This window comes from Lampetra fluviatilis, unplaced genomic scaffold, assembly GCF_964198595.1.
Source record: "Lampetra fluviatilis unplaced genomic scaffold, kcLamFluv1.1 SCAFFOLD_823, whole genome shotgun sequence".
In the NCBI taxonomy this organism is placed as follows: Eukaryota; Metazoa; Chordata; class Hyperoartia; order Petromyzontiformes; family Petromyzontidae; genus Lampetra; species Lampetra fluviatilis.
In genome coordinates, this window is record NW_027621604.1 from 1 (window position 1) to 22,500 (window position 22,500).

The window sequence follows — 22,500 nt, forward strand, 5'->3', positions numbered from 1 at the left end:
AGGGAGCTGTGGGTGAAGGAGGGAGCTGTGGGTGAAGGAGGGAGCTGTGAGTGAAGGAGGGAGCTGTGGGTGAAGGAGGGAGCTGTGAGTGAAGGAGGGAGCTGTGGATGAAGGAGGGAGCTGTGGGTGAAGGAGGGAGCTGTGGGTGAAGGAGGGAGCTGTGGGTGAAGGAGGGAGCTGTGGGTGAAGGAGGGAGCTGTGGGTGAAGGAGGGATCTGTGGATGAAGGAGGGAGCTGTGGGTGAAGGAGGGAGCTGTGGGTGAAGGAGGGAGCTGTGGGTGAAGGAGAGAGCTGTGGGTGAAGGAGGAGAGAGCTGTGGATGAAGGAGGGATCTGTGGATGAAGGAGGGAGCTGTGGGTGAAGGAGGGAGCTGTGGGTGAAGGAGGGAGCTGTGGGTGAAGGAGAGAGCTGTGGGTGAAGGAGAGAGCTGTGGGTGAAGGAGAGAGCTGTGGGTGAAGGAGGGAGCTGTGGGTGAAGGAGAGAGCTGTGGGTGAAGGAGAGAGCTGTGGATGAAGGAGGGAGCTGTGGGTGAAGGAGAGAGCTGTGGGTGAAGGAGGGAGCTGTGGGTGAAGGAGGGAGCTGTGGGTGAAGGAGGGAGCTGTGGGTGAAGGAGAGAGCTGTGGATGAAGGAGAGAACTGTGGGTGAAGGAGGGAGCTGTGGGTGAAGGAGAGAGCTGTGGGTGAAGGAGGGAGCTGTGGGTGAAGGAGGGAGCTGTGGGTGAAGGAGGGAGCTGTGGGTGAAGGAGGGAGCTGTGGGTGAAGGAGGGAGCTGTGGGTGAATGAGGAGTGAGCTGTGAGCCACCTGAGCTCCTTGCAGCGGTGCAGGACGGGCTCGAGGGTGACCAGCGCCTCGGGGCAGAGGTAGCAGAAGCTGATGTTGAGACTCTCCAGAGTAAAGTCGCCGCCATCATCATCATCATCATCACCATCATCATCATCGTCGTCACTGGCATCTTCATCAGCAGCAGCAGCGGCAGCAGCAGCATCTTCATCACCAGTAGCAGCAGCGGTGGCGGTAGCATCATCATCACCACCGCCATCGTCACCATCAGCACTGGCATCTTTATCATCATCATCATCAGCAGCAGCAGCATCAGCAGCGGTGGCATCATCATCATCTTTATCTTCATCATCTTCATCAGCGGCAGCGTCATCATCGCCGCGACTCTGTAGTTGCCCCTCTCCCCCTCTCCCCTCCTCCCCGCCGCGGCCTCCCGCCCCGTCCGCCCCCCCCTCCCTGGCGACGGTTGCCGCGGCGACGTCGGCGGCGGTTGCCGCGGCGGCGGCGGTCGCCGCAGCGGTTGCCGCGGCGACGTCCAGGCAGCGCACGAGGGCGCGGCAGTCCCTCGTCGCCAGGGGCAGCAGCGACAGGTCGAGGCAGCGGCGCGACAGGCGGCGCACCGCTCGGCCAGCGGCACACGTCAGCCGCCAGTCGCCGGAGGCCACCACACACTCAAGCACGGAGAGCAGGCGGGACGGGCACGGGGGAGGGGGCGGGGCTAACGGAGGGGGCGGGGCTAATGAAGGGGGAGGAGCTAATGGAGGGGGAGGAGACTGTGGAGGGGGCGGAGACGGAGGGGGCGGGGCTAATGGAGGGGGCGGAGACTGCAGAGGGGGCGGAGCCAATGGAGGGGGCGGAGACTGTGGAGGGGGCGGAGACTGTGGAGGGGGCGGGGTCAACGGGGAAGTGGGCGGAGTCAACGGGGGAGTCAATGAAGTGGGAGGAGCTAACGGAGGGGGAGGAGACTGCAGAGGGGGAGGGGCCTCGGAGGCGTTGGCCCCGCCCACTCCTGCGGAGGCTCCGCCCACGTCGGCGGACGCTGCCGTCCCCCCATTGGTCGACTCGGCGGAGGGGGGAGGAGCCTCGGAGGCGTTGGCCCCGCCCACTCCTGCGGAGGCTCCGCCCACGTCGGCGGACGCTGCCGTCCCCCCATTGGTCGACTCGGCGGAGGGGGGAGGAGCCCCGTTGGCTCCGCCCTCATCTTCATCACTCCTCTTGGTGGTGGTGGTGGAGTTGTCGGTGGTGGAGTTGTCGGTGGTGGAGTTGTTATCAGCGGTGGTGGAGTTGTTGGTGGAGTTGTCGGTGGAGTTGTCGGTGGTGGAGTTGTTGGTGGAGTTGTTGGTGGAGTTGTTGTTGGTGGAGTTGTTGGTGGAGTTGTTGGAGGAATTGTCGGTGGTGGAGTTGTTGGTGGAGTTGTCAGCGGTGGTGGTGGAGGTGTTGTTGGTGATGGTGGAGTTGTTGGTGGAGTTGTCGGTGGTGGAGTTGTTGGTGGAGTTGTTATCAGCGGTGGTGGAGTTGTTGGTGGAGTTGTCGGTGGAATTATCGGTGGTGGAGTTGTTGGTGGAGTTGTCAGTGTTGTTGGTGATGGTGGAGTTGTTGGCGGAGTTGTTGGTGGAGTTGTTGGTGGTGGAGTTGTCGTTGGTGGAGTTGCTGCTGTTGTTGGTGTGTGAAGGGTGCTGAGTGAGTCTCCGCACCTCCCGCCTGAGCCACAGCAGCAGCTCCGAGCGAACGAGCGTCGCCCTCGCCTCTGAGCCGCACACGGAGAGCAGCTCCGGTGGGAGGCGGGGCCGTGGTGGTGGTGGTGGTTGTAGTTGTGGTAGTTGTGGTAGTTGTAGTGGTTGTGGTGGCGGTGGTGGTAGTGGTAGTTGTGGTGGTTGTGGTAGTTGTGGTGGTTGTGGTAGCGGTAGTAGTTGTAGTTGTGGTGGTTGTGGTGGTAGTTGTGGTAGTAGTGGTGGTGGTGGACAGGTGGAGGTGCGTGAGGGTGTGGTGGTGGGACCTACGCTGGAGGTGGTGGAGTCTGTGGTGGTGGTGGTGGTGGAGTCTGTGGTGGTGGTGCAAGAGCCTGTGGTAGTGGTGCAGTCTGCTGTGGTGGTGGTGGTGGTGGTGGTGCTAGAGAGGTGTGCCAGGTAGCGCACGAGCAGGTAAGTCCTCCCGTCGGTGGGGTAGAGCCTCTGGCTGGTGTCCAGCAGGTGCAGCACAAACCCCGGGGAGGCCTCAGCGCTCCGCAGGTAGACGGCCAACACGTTCACAAACCTGCGGCCTGGATAACACGTGGAGGTGGTGATGGTGGTGGTGAGGGTGGTGGTGGTGGTGATGAGGGTGGTGGTGGTGGTGAGGGTGGTGGTGGTGGTGATGAGGGTGGTGGTGGTGGTGGTGAGGGTGGTGGTGGTGGTGAGGGTGGTGGTGGTGGTGGTGAGGGTGGTGAGGGTGGTGAGGGTGGTGGGGGTGGTGGTGAGGGTGGAGGAGGTGGGGGTGGTGGGGGTGGTGGTGAGGGTGGTGAGGGTGGTGGTGAGGGTGGTGGTGAGGGTGGTGGTGAGGGTGGTGAGGGTGGTGAGGGTGATGGTGGTGGTGGTGGGGGTGGTGATGGTGGTGATGGTGGTGATGGTGGAGGTGGTGAGGGTGGTGGTGGTGGTGGTGGGGGTGGTGGTGAGGGTGGTGGTGGTGGTGAGGGTGGTGGTGGTGAGGGTGGTGGAGGTGGTGGTGGGGGTGATGGTGGTGATGGTTGTGATGGTGGTGGTGGTGGTGAGGGAGGTGGTGGTGGTGGTGGTGAGGGTGGTGATGGTGGTGGGGGTGGTGGGGGTGGTGATGAGGGTGGTGGTGGTGATGGTGGTGGTGAGGGTGGTGGTGGTGGTGGTGGGGGTGGTGGGGGTGGTGATGGTGATGGTGGTGGTGGTGGTGGTGGTGGTGAGGGTGGTGGAGGTGGTGAGGGTGGTGGTGGTGGTGGTGGGGGTGGTGGTGAGGGTGGTGGTGGTGGTGAGGGTGGTGGTGGTGAGGGTGGTGGAGGTGGTGGTGGTGGTGAGGGTGGTGGAGGTGGTGGTGGGGGTGATGGTGGTGATGGTTGTGATGGTGGTGGTGGTGGTGAGGGTGGTGGTGGTGGTGAGGGTGGTGATGGTGGTGGGGGTGGTGGGGGTGGTGATGGTGGTGGGGGTGGTGAGGGTGGTGAGGGTGGTGAGGGTGGTGGGGGTGGTGGTGAGGGTGGAGGAGGTGGGGGTGGTGGGGGTGGTGGTGAGGGTGGTGAGGGTGGTGGTGAGGGTGGTGAGGGTGGTGAGGGTGGTGGTGGTGATGATGGTGGTGATGATTGTGATGGTGGTGGTGATGGTGGTGGTGGTGGTGATGGTGGTGGTGGTGATGGTGGTAGTGGTGATGATGGTGGTGATGATTGTGATGGTGGTGGTGGTGGTGGTGGTGATGGTGGTGGTGGTGGTGGTAGACAGCCAACACGTTGACAAACCTGCGGCCTGGACATCACCATGATAACATCATAGTGTGTGTTTTTGTTTGCATTTTGACTACAAGTATTGTGGTTAATGCAGTTACATGAATCCTCGTAAGAAGGTTTCGGTTTTGTTGCCAGAAAAGAGGGTTAAAAAACCCCTACCTCATCATGGGACCTTCTTTGCCAGTAGCAAAATATACTAATAGGGGTTTTCCCCTTTTTTCTGCCAACAAAACTGATACCTTTTTGCAAGGAATCATGCTTACATTAACCACAATACTTGCAGTCAAAATGCAAACAAAAAACACAACTCTGATAATGTATGTGCACTGTCCTTGAAGTTGATTGGTCCACACCCGAGACAGCTTTCCTTAGAGCCTAGTCTCACATGGTCCTTGAAGTTGATTGGTCCACACCCGAGACAGCTTTCCTTAGAGCCTAGTCTCACATGGTCCTTGAAGTTGATTGGTCCACACCCGAGACAGCTTTCCTTAGAGCCTAGTCTCACATGGTCCTTGAAGTTGATTGGTCCACACCCGAGACAGCTTTTCTTAGAGCCTAGTCTCACATGGTCCTTGAAGTTGATTGGTCCACACCCGAGACAGCTTTCCTTAGAGCCTAGTCTCACATGGTCCTTGAAGTTGATTGGTCCACACCCGATACAGCTTTCCTTAGAGCCTAGTCTCCATTGGTGTTGGACCAGATGACGCCAAAAGGCGCACAACTCAAAGACAGCGCACCATCAGAGTATTGAGAGCTCGGGGTAAAGCATTTACACTATGAGACATCTCCTTTACCAGTGGCACAATATAGTAATAGGTTTTTTACCCTTTCAACTGATGGAGACTAGGCTCTAAGGAAAGCTGTCTCGGGTGTGGACCAATCAGTTTCAAGGACAGTGCATATCATTATCAGAGTTGTGTTTTTTGTTTGCATTTGACTGCAAGTATTGTGGTTAGTGCCGTGGGGGGAGGGCCAATTCCGATTGACCACAGCTGACAAATTGGGGCTCAGGACGGGTGCGAGGGGCTGGTAACCCCTCCACCATCAATTAACGACCACCAAACTACGAGGTAAAACACTTAATAAGCTTGAGCCGGAGGCCCCGGGGGGGACAGGCATCTGTGACGTCTCCTGGCCAAACCCCATTTGGCGGAGCCAGGAGATTGAATCTTCACCCTCGGGGCTCCTCCAGAAACAACGAAAAGCCACTTCGTGTGGCCACGTGGAATGTTGGAACGCTCACTGCGGAGGAGAGGCTGCCACTCCTCTGTCGGGAGCTGGACCGGTACCGCCTGGATCTCTGTGGTATTCAGGATGTCCGGTGGACCGGTTCTGGCTCCTGCCACCATGAGGGGTGGACAGTCCTCTACTCGGGGCAGGAGACTGCCAAACAAACAGGGAGTGGCTCTTCTTCTGAACAAAAGAATGAAGGGGGCGTGGGAGCGTGGCGGTGAGGTGTGGGAAGCTGTAAGCCTCAGGCTACTTTGGGCTCGCCTTCCCATCAACCGGAGGCGAGGAGTGGTGGTCGTGGTTACTTATGCCCCCACCGAAGACGAACATCCGTGGAGGGATGCAGGCAAAGCCGATGAGTCAGATGCCTTCTATGACCTCCTGTCACAGGTGCTGGCTAAAGTGGCCACTCGGGACAGAGTCATCTTGTTGGGTGACTTCAATGCCCGAGTTGGTCATGATGCTGGCACCTGGTCTGGAGTGATTGGAAGGCATGGGCCAGATCAGCTCAATAACAACGGCAGGAGGCTGCTAGATTTTTGTGCAGCCCATGGGCTTGTAATTACCAACACGCTCTTCCGGCATCGGCGCATCCACACAACATCATGGATGCATGTCGGGTCCAAGCAAGAACATCTGCTGGACTACGTAGTGACGGACCAGCGGATGCGAGCCCATGTCCTTGACACCAGGACCTACCGTGGAGCTGATCTGCCCACTGACCATCGACTTGTCATCTGTAAGATGCGCCTGCCATTCTTCCACTCCGGTGGTGGGTGTACACCCAGGACCCCATTCAAACCCTTAGTGGCCTGGTCTCAGCTAGCTGATGAAAGTTGCAAGCGAGAATTTCATCATCGCTTGCGGCTGGGGTTGGCATCGTCCCCCACTCCTCCAGATGTCGAGGGAAAATTTGCGAGGTTTAGGACTGTGGCTCATGCAGCTGCAATGGCTGCTTTGGGTACGCGGTCCAGACCTCCCCAGAGACCCTGGCTGACAGAGGAGGTGTTCAAGGTGGCTGAGAAAAAGCGATAGGCCCATTCTCATTGTGCCGGGAAAGGTCCTGGCAAGGATTATTCAACATCGCCTTGCTAGGCACGCTGAGGAGAGGCTTGCGGAGCCCCAATGCGGTTTCAGGAAATGGCGGTCCTGCACAGATGCCATATTTTCTGTCCGTCTGCTACAGCAGAGGTGTAGGGAATTCCAACAAGACCTACATCTCTGCTTTATTGACCTGGTCAAGGCCTATGATACCATCAGTAGGCCTGGGCTCTGGGTTGTTCTTCGTGCTTTCGGAGTCCCTGACCCTCTGCTCACGATCATTAAGGACCTTCATGATGGTGAGCGGGCCCGGGTAAAACTACGTGGCCGGGAGTCGGAGCCTTTCCCTGTACACCTTGGGGTGCGACAGGGATGTCCTCTGGCTCCCACATTATTTAACATCTATTTTGACCACGTAGTTCGTGAAGCCTTCAATAGCTGTACCGGGGGAATTTCCATCTGGTACAGATACAATGGGAGGCTGATCGACGCCCGGGTGCGATCAAGGGATGGCTCCCTATTGGTCAACCACGTTATGTATGCCGATGATTTGGTAATTGCTGCTCACTCAGAGGAGGAGTTGGAGACGCTGCTGCTGAGACTGGAGCTTGCCACTAAGAGGTGGGGCCTTACCATCAGCCCCACCAAAACTAAGCACCTGCCTGGGTATTTTGTACCATCGGGCACTCCACCCCCACAACTCCAAATCGGTGATGGGGTAAGTTGTGGAGAGAGTGGAGAGTTTCCCATACCTGGGCAGTGTGACTGAGTGAGTGACTGAGTGAGTGATTGAGTGAGTGACTGAGTAAGTGACTGACTGAGTGAGTGACCTAGTGAGTGACTGAGTGACTGAGTGAGTGACTGAGTGAGTGACTGGGTGAGTGACTGAGTGAGTGAGTGACTGGGTGACTGACTGAGTGACTGAGTGAATGACTGGGTGAGTGACTAAGTGACTAACTGAGTGACTGAGTGAGTGAGTGACTGAGTGACTGAGTGAGTGACTGAGTGAGTGACTGAGTGACTGAGTGACTGAGTGAGTGACTGACTGAGTGACTGACTGAATGAGTGACTGACTGAGTGACTGAATGAGTGACTGAATGAGTGACTGACTGAGTGACTGACTGAATGACTGAGTGACTAAGTGACTAAATGAGTGACTGACTGAGTGAGTGACTGAGTGAGTGACTGAGTGACTAAGTGAGTGACTGACTGACTGAGTGACTAAGTGACTGACTGACTGAGTCAGTGACTGAGTGACTAAGTGAGTGACTGAGTGAGTGACTGACTGAGTGACTGAGTGACTAACTGAGTGACTAACTGAGTGACTGACTGACTAACTGAGTGAGTGACTGAGTGACTGAGTGAGTGACTAAGTGACTAACTAAGTGAGTGACTGAGTGAGTGAGTGACTAAGTGAGTGACTAAGTGAGTGACTGAGTGACTGAGTGAGTGAGTGACTGAGTGAGTGACTAACTGAGTGAGTGACTGACTGAGTGACTAAGTGAGTGACTGAGTGACTGAGTGAGTGAATGACTAACTGAATGAGTGACTGAGTGACTAAGTGAGTGACTAACTGAATGAGTGAGTGACTGAGTGAGTGACTGAGTGACTAACTGAGTGAGTGACTGAGTGAGTGACTGAGTGAGTGACTGAGTGACTAACTGAGTGACTGAGTGAGTGACTGAGTGACTAAGTGAGTGACTGACTGAGTGACTGAGTGACTAACTGAGTGACTAACTGAGTGACTAACTGAGTGACTGACTGAGTGAGTGACTGAGTGAGTGACTGAGTGAGTAACTGAGTAACTAAGTGAGTGACTAAATGAGTGACTGACTGAGTGAGTGACTGAGTGAGTGACTGGGTGAGTGACTGAGTGAGTGACTGACTGAGTGACTGACTAAGTGAGTGATTGACTGAGTGAGTGAGTGACTAAGTGAGTGACTAAATGAGTGACTGACTGAGTGACTGAGTGAGTGACTGGGTGAGTGACTGAGTGAGTGACTGACTGAGTGACTGACTAAGTGAGTGATTGACTGAGTGAGTGAGTGACTAAGTGAGTGACTAAATGAGTGACTGACTGAGTGAGTGACTGAGTGAGTGACTGAGTGAGTGACTGACTGAGTGACAAACTGAGTGAGTGATTGACTGAGTGAGTGAGTGACTAAGTGAGTGACTAAATGAGTGACTGACTGAGTGACTGAGTGAGTGACTGGGTGAGTGACTGAGTGAGTGACTGACTGAGTGACTGACTAAGTGAGTGATTGACTGAGTGAGTGAGTGACTAAGTGAGTGACTAAATGAGTGACTGACTGAGTGAGTGACTGAGTGAGTGACTGAGTGAGTGACTGACTGAGTGACTAACTGAGTGAGTGACTGAGTGAGTGAGTGACTAACTAAGTGACTAACTGAGTGAGTGACTCACAGGCAGGGCGACTGTAGTCACCCAGGGGCAAGCGGCTGATCTCGAAGGCCGGGGGTGGTAGCGGAGTCCCATCACTCGCCACGCTGGAAACACCATCACCACCATCATCATCACATCAATAACATCACCAACATCATCACCAACATCATCACCATCATCACATCATCACCATCACAACCATCACTACCATCACCACCATCACCAGTGAGTCTCTGAGTGAGTCTCTGAGCCTCTGAATGAGTGAGTGTCTGAGTGAGTCTCTGAGTGAGTGAGTCTCTGAGTGAGTGAGTCTCTGAGTGAGTCTGCGTGAGTCTTTGTGAGTCTCTGAGTGAGTGTCTGAGTGAGTGTCTGAGTGAGTGAGTCTCTGAGTGAGTGTCTGAGTGAGTCTCTGAGTGAGTGAGTCTCTGAGTGAGTGAGTCTCTGAGTGAGTGAGTCTGCGTGAGTCTTTGTGAGTCTCTGAGTGAGTGTCTGAGTGAGTGTCTGAGTGAGTGTCTGAGTGAGTGAGTCTCTGAGTGAGTCTCTGAGTGAGTGAGTCTGCGTGAGTCTTTGTGAGTCTCTGAGTGAGTGTCTGAGTGAGTGTCTGAGTGAGTGTCTGAGTGAGTCTCTGAGTGAGTGTCTGAGTGAGTCTGAGTGAGTGTCTGAGTGAGTCTCTGAGTGAGTGAGTCTGTGTGAGTCTTTGTGAGTCTCTGAGTGAGTGTCTGAGTGAGTCTCTGAGTGAGTGAGTCTCTGAGTGAGTGAGTCTGCGTGAGTCTTTGTGAGTCTCTGAGTGAGTGTCTGAGTGAGTGTCTGAGTGAGTGTCTGAGTGAGTGAGTCTCTGAGTGAGTGTCTGAGTGAGTCTCTGAGTGAGTGAGTCTGCGTGAGTCTTTGTGAGTCTCTGAGTGAGTGTCTGAGTGAGTGTCTGAGTGAGTGTCTGAGTGAGTCTCTGAGTGAGTGTCTGAGTGAGTCTGAGTGAGTGTCTGAGTGAGTCTCTGAGTGAGTGAGTCTGCGTGAGTCTTTGTGAGTCTCTGAGTGAGTGTCTGAGTGAGTGTCTGAGTGAGTGTCTGAGTGAGTGAGTCTCTGAGTGAGTGTCTGAGTGAGTCTCTGAGTGAGTGAGTCTGCGTGAGTCTTTGTGAGTCTCTGAGTGAGTGTCTGAGTGAGTGTCTGAGTGAGTGTCTGAGTGAGTCTCTGAGTGAGTGTCTGAGTGAGTCTGAGTGAGTGTCTGAGTGAGTCTCTGAGTGAGTGAGTCTGTGTGAGTCTTTGTGAGTCTCTGAGTGAGTGTCTGAGTGAGTCTCTGAGTGAGTGAGTCTCTGAGTGAGTGAGTCTGCGTGAGTCTTTGTGAGTCTCTGAGTGAGTGTCTGAGTGAGTGTCTGAGTGAGTGTCTGAGTGAGTGAGTCTCTGAGTGAGTGTCTGAGTGAGTCTCTGAGTGAGTGAGTCTGCGTGAGTCTTTGTGAGTCTCTGAGTGAGTGTCTGAGTGAGTGTCTGAGTGAGTGTCTGAGTGAGTCTCTGAGTGAGTGTCTGAGTGAGTCTGAGTGAGTGTCTGAGTGAGTCTCTGAGTGAGTGAGTCTGCGTGAGTCTTTGTGAGTCTCTGAGTGAGTGTCTGAGTGAGTGTCTGAGTGAGTGTCTGAGTGAGTGAGTCTCTGAGTGAGTGTCTGAGTGAGTCTCTGAGTGAGTGAGTCTGCGTGAGTCTTTGTGAGTCTCTGAGTGAGTGTCTGAGTGAGTGTCTGAGTGAGTGAGTCTCTGAGTGAGTGAGTGAGTCTCTGAGTGAGTGAGTCTCTGAGTGAGTCTCTGAGTGAGTGAGTCTCTGAGTGAGTGTCTGAGTGAGTGTCTGAGTGAGTGTCTGAGTGAGTGAGTCTCTGAGTGAGTGAGTGAGTCTCTGAGTGAGTGAGTGAGTCTCTGAGTGAGTCTCTGAGTGAGTGAGTCTCTGAGTGAGTGTCTGAGTGAGTGTCTGAGTGAGTGTCTGAGTGAGTGAGTCTCTGAGTGAGTGAGTGAGTCTCTGAGTGAGTCTCTGAGTGAGTCTCTGAGTGAGTGAGTCTCTGAGTGAGTGAGTCTCTGAGTGAGTGAGTCTCTGAGTGAGTGAGTCTCTGAGTGAGTCTCTGAGTGAGTGAGTCTCTGAGTGAGTCTCTGAGTGAGTGTCTGAGTGAGTGAGTCTCTGAGTGAGTGTCTGAGTGAGTGAGTCTTTGTGAGTGTCTGAGTGAGTGAGTGTCTGAGTGAGTGAGTGTCTGAGTGAGTGTCTGAGTGAGTGTCTGAGTGAGTGAATCTCTGAGTGAGTGTCTGAGTGAGTGAGTCTCTGAGTGAGTGAGTCTGCGTGAGTCTTTGTGAGTCTCTGAGTGAGTCTCTGAGTGAGTGTCTGAGTCTCTGAGTGAGTCTCTGAGTGAGTGTCTGAGTGAGTCTTTGTGAGTGTCTGAGTGAGTGAGTGTCTGAGTGAGTGAGTCTCTGGGTGAGTCTCTGAGTGAGTCTCTGAGTCTCTGAGTGAGTGAGTCTCTGAGTGAGTCTCTGAGTGAGTCTCTGAGTGAGTGAGTCTCTGGGTGAGTCTCTGAGTGAGTCTCTGGGTGAGTGAGTCTCTGAGTGAGTCTCTGAGTGAGTGAATCTCTGGGTGAGTCTCTGAGTGAGTCTCTGAGTGAGTGAGTCTCTGGGTGAGTCTCTGAGTGAGTGAGTCTCTGAGTGAGTCTCTGAGTGAGTCTCTGAGTGAGTGAGTCTCTGAGTGAGTGAGTCTCTGGGTGAGTCTCTGAGTGAGTCTCTGAGTGAGTGTCTGAGTGAGTCTCTGAGTGAGTCTCTGAGTGAGTGAGTCTCTGAGTGAATCTCTGAGTGAGTGTCTGAGTGAGTGAGTCTCTGAGTGAGTCTCTGAGTGAGTGAGTCTCTGAGTGAGTGAGTCTCTGGGTGAGTCTCTGAGTGAGTCTCTGGGTGAGTCTCTGAGTGAGTCTCTGAGTGAGTCTCTGAGTGAGTGAGTCTCTGAGTGAATCTCTGAGTGAGTGTCTGAGTGAGTGAGTCTCTGAGTGAGTCTCTGAGTCTCTGAGTGAGTGAGTCTCTGAGTGAGTCTCTGAGTGAGTGAGTCTCTGAGTGATTCTCTGAGTTAGTCTCTGAGTGAGTCTCTGGGTGAGTCTCTGAGTGAGTCTCTGAGTGAGTGTCTGAGTGAGTGAGTCTCTGAGTGAGTCTCTGAGTGAGTCTCTGAGTGAGTCTCTGAGTGAGTGAGTCTCTGAGTGAGTCTCTGAGTGAGTCTCTGAGTGAGTGTCTGAGTGAGTGAGTGTCTGAGTGAGTGAGTGTCTGAGTGAGTGAGTCTCTGAGTGAGTCTCTGAGTGAGTCTCTGAGTGAGTGTCTGAGTGAGTCTCTGAGTGAGTGAGTCTCTGAGTGAGTGAGTCTGCGTGAGTCTTTGTGAGTCTCTGAGTGAGTGAGTCTCTGAGTGAGTCTCTGAGTGAGTGAGTCTCTGAGTGAGTGAGTCTGCGTGAGTCTTTGTGAGTCTCTGAGTGAGTGTCTGAGTGAGTGAGTCTCTGAGTGAATCTCTGAGTGAGTGTCTGAGTGAGTGAGTCTCTGAGTGAGTGAGTCTCTGGGTGAGTCTCTGAGTGAGTCTCTGGGTGAGTCTCTGAGTGAGTCTCTGAGTGAGTCTCTGAGTGAGTGTCTGAGTGAGTGAGTCTCTGAGTGAATCTCTGAGTGAGTGTCTGAGTGAGTGAGTCTCTGAGTGAATCTCTGAGTGAGTGTCTGAGTGAGTGAGTCTCTGAGTGAGTCTCTGAGTGAGTGTCTGAGTGAGTGTCTGAGTGAGTGAGTCTCTGAGTGAGTGTCTGAGTGAGTGAGTCTTTGTGAGTGTCTGAGTGAGTGAGTGTCTGAGTGAGTGAGTGTCTGAGTGAGTCTCTGAGTGAGTGAGTCTCTGAGTGAGTCTCTGAGTGAATCTCTGAGTGAGTGTCTGAGTGAGTGAGTCTCTGAGTGAGTCTCTGAGTGAGTGTCTGAGTGAGTGAGTGAGTCTCCGAGTGAGTCTCTGAGTGAGTCTCTGAGTGAGTCTCTGAGTGAGTGAGTCTCTGAGTGAGTGAGTCTCTGAGTGAGTCTCTGAGTGAGTGAGTCTCTGAGTGAGTGTCTGAGTGAGTGAGTCTCTGAGTGAGTGAGTCTCTGAGTGAGTCTCTGAGTGAATCTCTGAGTGAGTGTCTGAGTGAGTGAGTCTCTGAGTGAGTCTCTGAGTGAGTCTCTGAGTGAGTCTCTGAGTGAGTCTCTGAGTGAGTGAGTCTCTGAGTGAGTCTCTGAGTGAATCTCTGAGTGAGTGAGTCTCTGAGTGAGTGAGTCTCTGAGTGAGTCTCTGAGTGAGTGAGTCTCTGAGTGAGTGTCTGAGTGAGTGAGTCTGCGTGAGTCTTTGTGAGTCTCTGAGTGAGTGTCTGAGTGAGTGAGTCTCTGAGTGAGTGAGTCTCTGGGTGAGTCTCTGAGTGAGTCTCTGGGTGAGTCTCTGAGTGAGTCTCTGAGTGAGTCTCTGAGTCTCTGAGTGAGTGTCTGAGTGAGTGTCTGAGTGAGTGAGTCTCTGAGTGAGTGAATCTCTGAGTGAGTGTCTGAGTGAGTGAGTCTCTGAGTGAGTGAGTCTCTGAGTGAGTGAGTCTCTGGGTGAGTCTCTGAGTGAGTCTCTGAGTGAGAGAATCTCTGAGTGAGTGTCTGAGTGAGTGAGTCTCTGAGTGAGTGAGTCTCTGAGTGAGTGAGTCTCTGAGTGAATCTCTGAGTCTCTGAGTGAGTGTCTGAGTGAGTGTCTGAGTGAGTGAGTCTCTGAGTGAGTCTCTGAGTCTCTGAGTGAGTGTCTGAGTGAGTGTCTGAGTGAGTGAGTCTCTGAGTGAGTGTCTGAGTGAGTCTCTGAGTGAGTGAGTCTCTGAGTGAGTGAGTCTCTGGGTGAGTCTCTGAGTGAGTCTCTGAGTGAGTCTCTGAGTGAGTCTCTGAGTGAGTGAGTCTCTGAGTGAGTCTCTGAGTGAGTCTCTGAGTGAGTGAGTGTCTGAGTGAGTGTCTGAGTGAGTGAGTCTGCGTGAGTCTTTGTGAGTCTCTGAGTGAGTGTCTGAGTGAGTGAGTCTCTGAGTGAGTGAGTCTCTGGGTGAGTCTCTGAGTGAGTCTCTGGGTGAGTCTCTGAGTGAGTCTCTGAGTGAGTCTCTGAGTCTCTGAGTGAGTGTCTGAGTGAGTGTCTGAGTGAGTGAGTCTCTGAGTGAGTGAATCTCTGAGTGAGTGTCTGAGTGAGTGAGTCTCTGAGTGAGTGAGTCTCTGAGTGAGTGAGTCTCTGGGTGAGTCTCTGAGTGAGTCTCTGAGTGAGAGAATCTCTGAGTGAGTGTCTGAGTGAGTGAGTCTCTGAGTGAGTGAGTCTCTGAGTGAGTGAGTCTCTGAGTGAATCTCTGAGTCTCTGAGTGAGTGTCTGAGTGAGTGTCTGAGTGAGTGAGTCTCTGAGTGAGTCTCTGAGTCTCTGAGTGAGTGTCTGAGTGAGTGTCTGAGTGAGTGAGTCTCTGAGTGAGTGTCTGAGTGAGTCTCTGAGTGAGTGAGTCTCTGAGTGAGTGAGTCTCTGGGTGAGTCTCTGAGTGAGTCTCTGAGTGAGTCTCTGAGTGAGTCTCTGAGTGAGTGAGTCTCTGAGTGAGTCTCTGAGTGAGTCTCTGAGTGAGTGAGTGTCTGAGTGAGTGGGTCTCTGAGTGAGTGACTGAGTGAGTCTCTGAGTGAGTCTCTGAGTGAGTCTCTGAGTGAGTGAGTGAGTCTCTGAGTGAGTCTCTGAGTGAGTGAGTCTCTGAGTGAGTGTCTGAGTGAGTCTCTGAGTGAGTGAGTCTCTGAGTGAGTGAGTCTGCGTGAGTCTTTGTGAGTCTCTGAGTGAGTCTCTGAGTGAGTGAGTCTCTGAGTGAGTCTCTGAGTGAGTGAGTCTCTGAGTGAGTGAGTCTGCGTGAGTCTTTGTGAGTCTCTGAGTGAGTGTCTGAGTGAGTGAGTCTCTGAGTGAATCTCTGAGTGAGTGTCTGAGTGAGTGAGTCTCTGAGTGAGTGAGTCTCTGAGTGAGTGTCTGAGTGAGTCTCTGAGTGAGTGAGTCTCTGAGTGAGTCTCTGAGTGAATCTCTGAGTGAGTCTCTGAGTGAGTGAGTCTCTGGGTGAGTCTCTGAGTGAGTGAGTCTGCGTGAGTCTTTGTGAGTCTCTGAGTGAGTGTCTGAGTGAGTGAGTCTCTGAGTGAATCTCTGAGTGAGTGTCTGAGTGAGTGAGTCTCTGAGTGAGTGAGTCTCTGGGTGAGTCTCTGAGTGAGTCTCTGAGTGAGTCTCTGAGTGAATCTCTGAGTGAGTGTCTGAGTGAGTGAGTCTCTGAGTGAGTGTCTGAGTGAGTCTCTGAGTGAGTGAGTCTCTGAGTGAGTGAGTCTCTGGGTGAGTCTCTGAGTGAGTCTCTGAGTGAGTCTCTGAGTGAGTGAGTCTCTGAGTGAGTCTCTGAGTGAGTCTCTGAGTGAGTCTCTGAGTGAGTGAGTCTCTGAGTGAGTCTCTGAGTGAGTCTCTGAGTGAGTCTCTGAGTGAGTGAGTCTCTGAGTGAGTCTCTGAGTGAGTCTCTGAGTGAGTGAGTCTCTGAGTGTCTGAGTGAGTCTCTGAGTGAGTCTCTGAGTGAGTCTCTTAGTGAGTCTCTGAGTGAGTCTCTGAGTGAGTCTCTGAGTGAGTGAGTCTCTGAGTGAGTCTCTGAGTGAGTGAGTGAGTCTCTGAGTGAGTGAGTCTCTGAGTGAGTCTCTGAGTGAGTGTCTGAGTGAGTGAGTGAGTCTCTGAGTGAGTGAGTCTCTGAGTGAGTCTCTGAGTGAGTGAGTCTCTGAGTGAGTGAGTAACTGAGTGAGTCTCTGAGTGAGTCTCTGAGTGAGTGAGTCTCCGAGTGAGTGTCTGAGTGAGTCTCTGAGTGAGTGTCTGAGTGAGTCTCTGAGTGTGTGAGTCTCCGAGTGAGTCTCTGAGTGAGTCTCTGAGTGAGTCTCTGAGTGAGTGAGTCTCTGAGTGAGTCTCTGAGTGAGTCTCTGAGTGAGTCTCTGAGTGAGTGAGTGAGTCTCTGAGTGAGTCTCTGAGTGAGTCTCTGAGTGAGTGAGTCTCTGAGTGAGTCTCTGAGTGTCTGAGTGAGTCTCTGAGTGAGTCTCTGAGTGAGTGTCTGAGTGAGTCTCTGAGTGAGTGAGTCTCTGAGTGAGTGTCTGAGTGAGTCTCTGAGTGAGTCTCTGAGTGAGTCTTTGAGCGAGTGAGTCTCTGAGTGAGTCTCTGAGTGAGTCTCTGAGTGAGTCTCTGAGTGAGTGAGTCTCTGAGTGAGTGAGTCTCTGAGTGAGTCTCTGAGTGAGTCTCTGAGTGAGTGAGTCTCTGAGTGAGTCTCTGAGTGAGTCTCTGAGTGAGTCTGTGAGTGAGTGAGTCTCTGAGTGAGTCTCTGAGTGAGTCTCTGAGTGAGTCTCTGAGTGAGTCTCTGAGTGAGTGAGTCTCTGAGTGAGTCTCTGAGTGAGTCTCTCAGTGAGTGAGTCTCTGAGTGTCTGAGTGAGTCTCTGAGTGAGTGAGTCTCCGAGTGAGTCTCTGAGTGAGTCTCTGAGTGAGTCTCTGAGTGAGTCTCTGAGTGAGTGAGTCTCTGAGTGAGTCTCTGAGTGAGTCTCTGAGTGAGTCTCTGAGTGAGTGAGTCTCCGAGTGAGTCTCTGAGTGAGTCTCTGAGTGAGTGTCTGAGTGAGTGAGTCTCTGAGTGAGTGAGTCTCTGGGTGAGTCTCTGAGTGAGTGAGTCTCTGAGGGAGTCTCTGAGTGAGTGAGTAACTGAGTGAGTCTCTGAGTGAGTGAGTCTCTGAGGGAGTGAGTCTCTGAGTGAGTCTCTGAGTGAGTGAGTCTCTGAGTGAGTGGGTCTCTGAGGGAGTGAGGAGTGAGTCTCTGAGGGAGTGAGTCTCTGAGTGAGTCTCTGAGTGAGTGAGTCTCTGAGGGAGTGAGTCTCTGAGTGAGTCTCTGAGTGAGTGTCTGAGTGAGTGAGTCTCTGAGTGAGTGAGTCTGCGTGAGTCTTTGTGAGTCTCTGAGTGTCTGAGTGAGTGAGTCTCTGAGTGAGTGAGTGTCTGAGTGAGTGAGTCTGCGTGAGTCTTTGTGAGTCTCTGAGTGAGTGTCTGAGTGAGTGAGTCTCTGAGTGAGTGAGTCTCTGAGTGTCTGAGTGAGTCTCTGAGTGAGTCTCTGAGTGAGTGAGTGTCTGAGTGAGTGAGTCTCTGAGTGAGTGTCTAAGTGAGTCTCTGAGTGAGTGAGTCTCTGAGTGAGTGAGTCTCTGAGTGAGTGAGTCTCTGAGTGAGTGAGTCTCTGAGTGAGTGGTGAGTGAGTGAGTCTCTGAGTGAGTGAGTCTCTGAGTGAGTGAGTCTCTGAGTGAGTCTGCGTGAGTCTTTGTGAGTCTCTGAGTGAGTCTCTGAGTGAGTGAGTGTCTGAGTGAGTCTCTGAGTGAGTCTCTGACTCACCTGGGGTACGTCACAACTGCTGGTTTGGCACGAACAGCAGGTGACTGACTTGCACCCATTGCATCACGTCACTTCCACAGTACTGTGGCGAGGAAAGTACATCCAATACGTCACCCACAGACTCACCACACAGAGACCCACAGACTCACCACACAGAGACCCACAGACTCACCACACAGAGACCCACAGACTCACCACACAGAGACCCACAGACTCAGCACACAGAGACCCACAGACTCACCACACAGAGACCCACAGACTCACCACACAGACACCCACAGACTCACCACACAGAGACCCACAGACTCACCACACAGAGACCCACAGACTCACCACACAGAGACCCACAGACTCACCACACAGAGACCCACAGACTCACCACACAGAGACCCACAGACTCACCACACAGAGACCCACAGACTCACCACACAGAGACCCACAGACTCACCACACAGAGACCCACAGACTCATCACACAGAGACCCATAGACTCATCACACAGAGACCCACAGACTCACCACACAGAGACCCACAGACTCCCCACACAGAGACCCACAGACTCACCACACAGAGACCCACAGACTCACCACACAGAGACCCACAGACTCACCACACAGAGACCCACAGACTCACCACACAGAGACCCACAGTCTCACCACACAGAGACCCACAGACTCACCACACAGAGACCCATAGACTCACCACACAGAGACCCATAGACTCATCAGACAGAGACCCATAGACTCACCACACAGAGACCCACAGACTCATCACACAGAGACCCATAGACTCACCACACAGAGACCCACAGACTCACCACACAGAGACCCATAGACTCACCACGCAGAGACCCACAGACTCATCACACAGAGACCCATAGACTCACCACACAGAGACCCACAGACTCACCACACAGAGACCCATAGACTCAGCACACAGAGACCCACAGACTCACCACACAGAGACCCACAGACTCACCACACAGACACCCACAGACTCACCACACAGAGACCCACAGACTCACCACACAGAGACCCACAGACTCACCACACAGAGACCCACAGACTCACCACACAGAGACCCACAGACTCAGCACACAGAGACCCACAGACTCACCACACAGAGACCCACAGACTCACCACACAGACACCCACAGACTCACCACACAGAGACCCACAGACTCACCACACAGAGACCCACAGACTCACCACACAGAGACCCACAGACTCACCACACAGAGACCCACAGATTCACAAAACAAAGGGGCGTGGCTTAGCGGAGACTTCCTCATCACGTGACGCCGGATTGACCAATCGCTGCGCAGCTGGGAATCCCCTGAACGGCCATCTTTGTAAGGGATGGACTCCGATTTGAATTGGTATATCGGATAAGGATGGGCGTTTAAAATAGTACATCGAATAAGAATGGAGCGATTGAATTGGTACATCGGATAAGGATGTCGGCGCTGAATTGATACAGCGGATACGGCAATAGAATTAGTACAGCGGATAAGGACGAGGCAATTGAATTCGTAAAACGGATAAGCCGATTGAAATAGTACACTGGATAAGGATGGGTGGATTGACTTGGTACAGCGGATAAGGATGGGGCGATTGAAATGATGCAGCGGTTAAGGAAGTCGGCTCTCAAATCCGTACTATTGATAAGTAGCGTTGACGTCATCGGTGACTTCAATGTTAAAGGTGTAGTGTATAGTGTAGTGTATAGTGTAGTGTGTAGTGTATAGTGTAGTGTAGTGTATAGTGTAGTGTATAGTGTAGTGTGTAGTGTAGTGTATAGTGTAGTGTATAGTGTAGTGTATAGTGTAGTGTGTAGTGTATAGTGTAGTGTAGTGTATAGTGTAGTGTATAGTGTAGTGTATAGTGTAGTGTATAGTGTATAGTGTAGTGTAGTGTGTAGTGTAGTGTATAGTGTAGTGTATAGTGTAGTGTATAGTGTAGTGTGTAGTGTATAGTGTAGTGTATAGTGTAGTGTATAGTGTAGTGTGTAGTGTAGTGTATAGTGTAGTGTGTAGTGTATAGTGTAGTGTATAGTGTAGTGTATAGTGTAGTGTATAGTGTAGTGTATAGTGTAGTGTATAGTGTATAGTGTAGTGTAGTGTGTAGTGTAGTGTATAGTGTAGTGTATAGTGTAGTGTGTAGTGTATAGTGTAGTGTATAGTGTAGTGTATAGTGTAGTGTGTAGTGTAGTGTATAGTGTAGTGTGTAGTGTATAGTGTAGTGTATAGTGTAGTGTATAGTGTAGTGTGTAGTGTAGTGTGTAGTGTATAGTGTAGTGTATAGTGTAGTGTATAGTGTAGTGTATAGTGTAGTGTGTAGTGTATAGTGTATAGTGTAGTGTATAGTGTAGTGTATAGTGTAGTGTGTAGTATAGTGTATAGTGTAGTGTGTAGTGTATAGTGTAGTGTATAGTGTAGTGTATAGTGTAGTGTATAGTGTAGTGTATAGTGTAGTGTGTAGTGTATAGTGTAGTGTGTAGTGTATAGTAGTGTAGTGTATAGTGTAGTGTATAGTGTATAGTAGTGTAGTGTATAGTGTAGTGTATAGTGTAGTGTATAGTGTAGTGTATAGTGTAGTGTGTAGTGTATAGTAGTGTAGTGTATAGTGTAGTGTATAGTGTAGTATAGTGTAGTGTGTAGTGTATAGTAGTGTATAGTGTAGTGTAGTGTATAGTGTAGTGTATAGTGTAGTGTAGTGTATAGTGTAGTGTATAGTGTAGTGTATAGTGTAGTGTATAGTGTAGTATAGTGTAGTGTGTAGTGTATAGTAGTGTATAGTGTAGTGTAGTGTATAGTATAGTGTATAGTGTAGTGTAGTGTATAGTGTAGTGTATAGTGTAGTGTATAGCGTAGTGTATAGTGTAGTGTGTAGTGTATAGTAGTGTAGTGTATAGTGTAGTGTATAGTGTAGTGTATAGTGTAGTGTGTAGTGTATAGTAGTGTAGTGTATAGTGTAATGTATAGTGTAGTGTATAGTGTAGTGTGTAGTGTATAGTAGTGTAGTGTATAGTGTAGTGTAGTGTATAGTGTAGTGTACAGTGTAGTGTAGTGTATAGTGTAGTGTATAGTGTAGTGTATAGTGTAGTGTATAGTGTAGTGTAGTGTGTAGTGTATAGTGTAGTGTATAGTGTATAGTGTAGTGTATAGTGTAGTGTATAGTGTAGTGTATAGTGTAGTGTATAGTGTAGTATAGTGTAGTGTATAGTGTAGTGTATAGTGTAGTGTATAGTGTATAGTGTAGTGTATAGTGTAGTGTATAGTGTAGTGTATAGTGTAGCATAGTGTAGTGTATAGTGTAGTGTATAGTGTAGTGTATAGTGTATAGTGTAGTGTATAGTGTAGTGTATAGTGTAGTGTATAGTGTAGTGTGTAGTGTAGTGTATAGTGTAGTGTATAGTAGTGTAGTGTATAGTGTAGTGTATAGTAGTGTAGTGTATAGTGTAGTGTATAGTGTAGTGTATAGTGTATAGTGTAGTGTATAGTGTAGTGTATAGTGTATAGTGTAGTGTATAGTGTAGTGTATAGTGTAGTGTATAGTGTATAGTGTAGTGTGTAGTGTATAGTGTATAGTGTAGTGTATAGTGTAGTGTAGTGTATAGTGTAGTGTGTAGTGTAGTGTATAGTGTAGTGTATAGTGTAGTGTATAGTGTAGTGTATAGTGTAGTGTGTAGTGTATAGTGTAGTGTGTAGTGTATAGTGTAGTGTAGTGTATAGTGTAGTGTGTAGTGTATAGTGTAGTACTGTCTCTCCCAGTCTCTGCCTGACTCATCGCTGTGTCTGAGCGTGTCTCTCTAGACACAACCCGCTTGCTGTACTGTCTCTGCCTGACTCATCGCTGTGTCTGAGCGTGTCTCTCTAGACACAACCCGCTTGCTGAACTGTCTCTCCCTGACTCATCGCTGTGTCTGAGCGTGTCTCTCTAGACACAACCCGCTTGCTGAACTGTCTCTCCCTGACTCATCGCTGTGTCTGAGCGTGTCTCTCTAGACACAACCCGCTTGCTGTACTGCCTCTCCCTGTCTCTGCCTGACTCATCCGCTGTGTCCCACCCTCCCCACCCACCCCACCCAGCCCCTCCCCACCCAGCCCCTCCTTGCACGGCGGACGGACGGACACAATAATCCCTGTGGGCTGGTGTAACCAGGAGGGTTTCCTCCGAGGGTAAATGTTTCACCTCGTAGTATAGTGGAACCGTAGTTAATTGAAGGTGGACGGGTTACCAGCCCCTCCCCACCCAGCCCACCCTCCCCTCCCCTCCCCACCCAGCCCCTCCCTCCCCACCCAGCCCCTCCCCTCCCTCCCCACCCTCCCCACCCAGCCCCTCCCTCCCCACCCAGCCCCTCCCCACCCAGCCCACCCTCCCTTCCCCACCCAGCCCCTCCCTCCCCACCCAGCCCCTCCCTCCCCACCCTCCCCACCCAGCCCCCACTCTCCCCACCCTCCCCACCCCACCCAGCCCCTCCCCACCCAGCCCCTCCCCACCCAGCCCCTCCCTCCCCACCCAGCCCCTCCCTCCCCACCCTCCCCACCCAGCCCCCACTCTCCCCACCCTCCCCACCCCACCCAGCCCCTCCCCACCCAGCCCCACCCAGCCCCACCCAGCCCCTCCCTCCCCACCCTCCCCACCCAGCCCCCACTCTCCCCACCCTCCCCACCCCACCCAGCCCCTCCCCACCCAGCCCCTCCCCACCCAGCCCCACCCGTCCCACCCTTCCCACCCAGCCCCTCCCCTCCCTCCCCACCCTCCCCACCCAGCCCCCACTCTCCCCACCCTCCCCACCCCACCCAGCCCCTCCCCACCCAGCCCCACCCAGCCCATCGCCCCCGTCCAGAGCCCCCGTGTGGCCGCTGTGGTGGTCACAGACGCCACGAGGGGAGAGGCCGATCTGAGATGGACCCACCCAACCCACGGCATTGACCACACACACACAGACACTCACACAGAGAGACACAGGCAGACAGACACTCACACAGAGAGACACACACACACAGACACACACACACAGAGACACACACAGAGAGACGCACACACACACAGACACACACACACAGAGAGACACACACAGAGACACACACACACACAGACACACACACACAGAGAGACACACACACACAGACACTCACACACAGAGAGACACACACACACAGACACACACACAGACACACACAGAGAGACACACACACACAGACACACACACAGAGAGACGC

At 52.3% G+C, this 22,500-nt stretch overlaps 1 protein-coding gene across 1 annotated transcript; it reads right to left on the minus strand.

Annotated features, from left to right (window-relative positions):
- Positions 1–1,205: 1,205 nt before the first annotated feature.
- LOC144955471 (uncharacterized) lies at positions 1,206–17,589 on the minus strand (the record flags this gene model as incomplete). The annotated part of the gene is made up of 3 exons (XM_078885675.1): positions 17,275–17,589; positions 8,914–8,996; positions 1,206–3,041 (listed from the first exon to the last, which is right to left on the minus strand). Coding segments are annotated over exons 1-3 (1,978 nt in total), but the record flags the coding sequence as incomplete, so codon positions are not given.
- Positions 17,590–22,500: the final 4,911 nt, after the last annotated feature.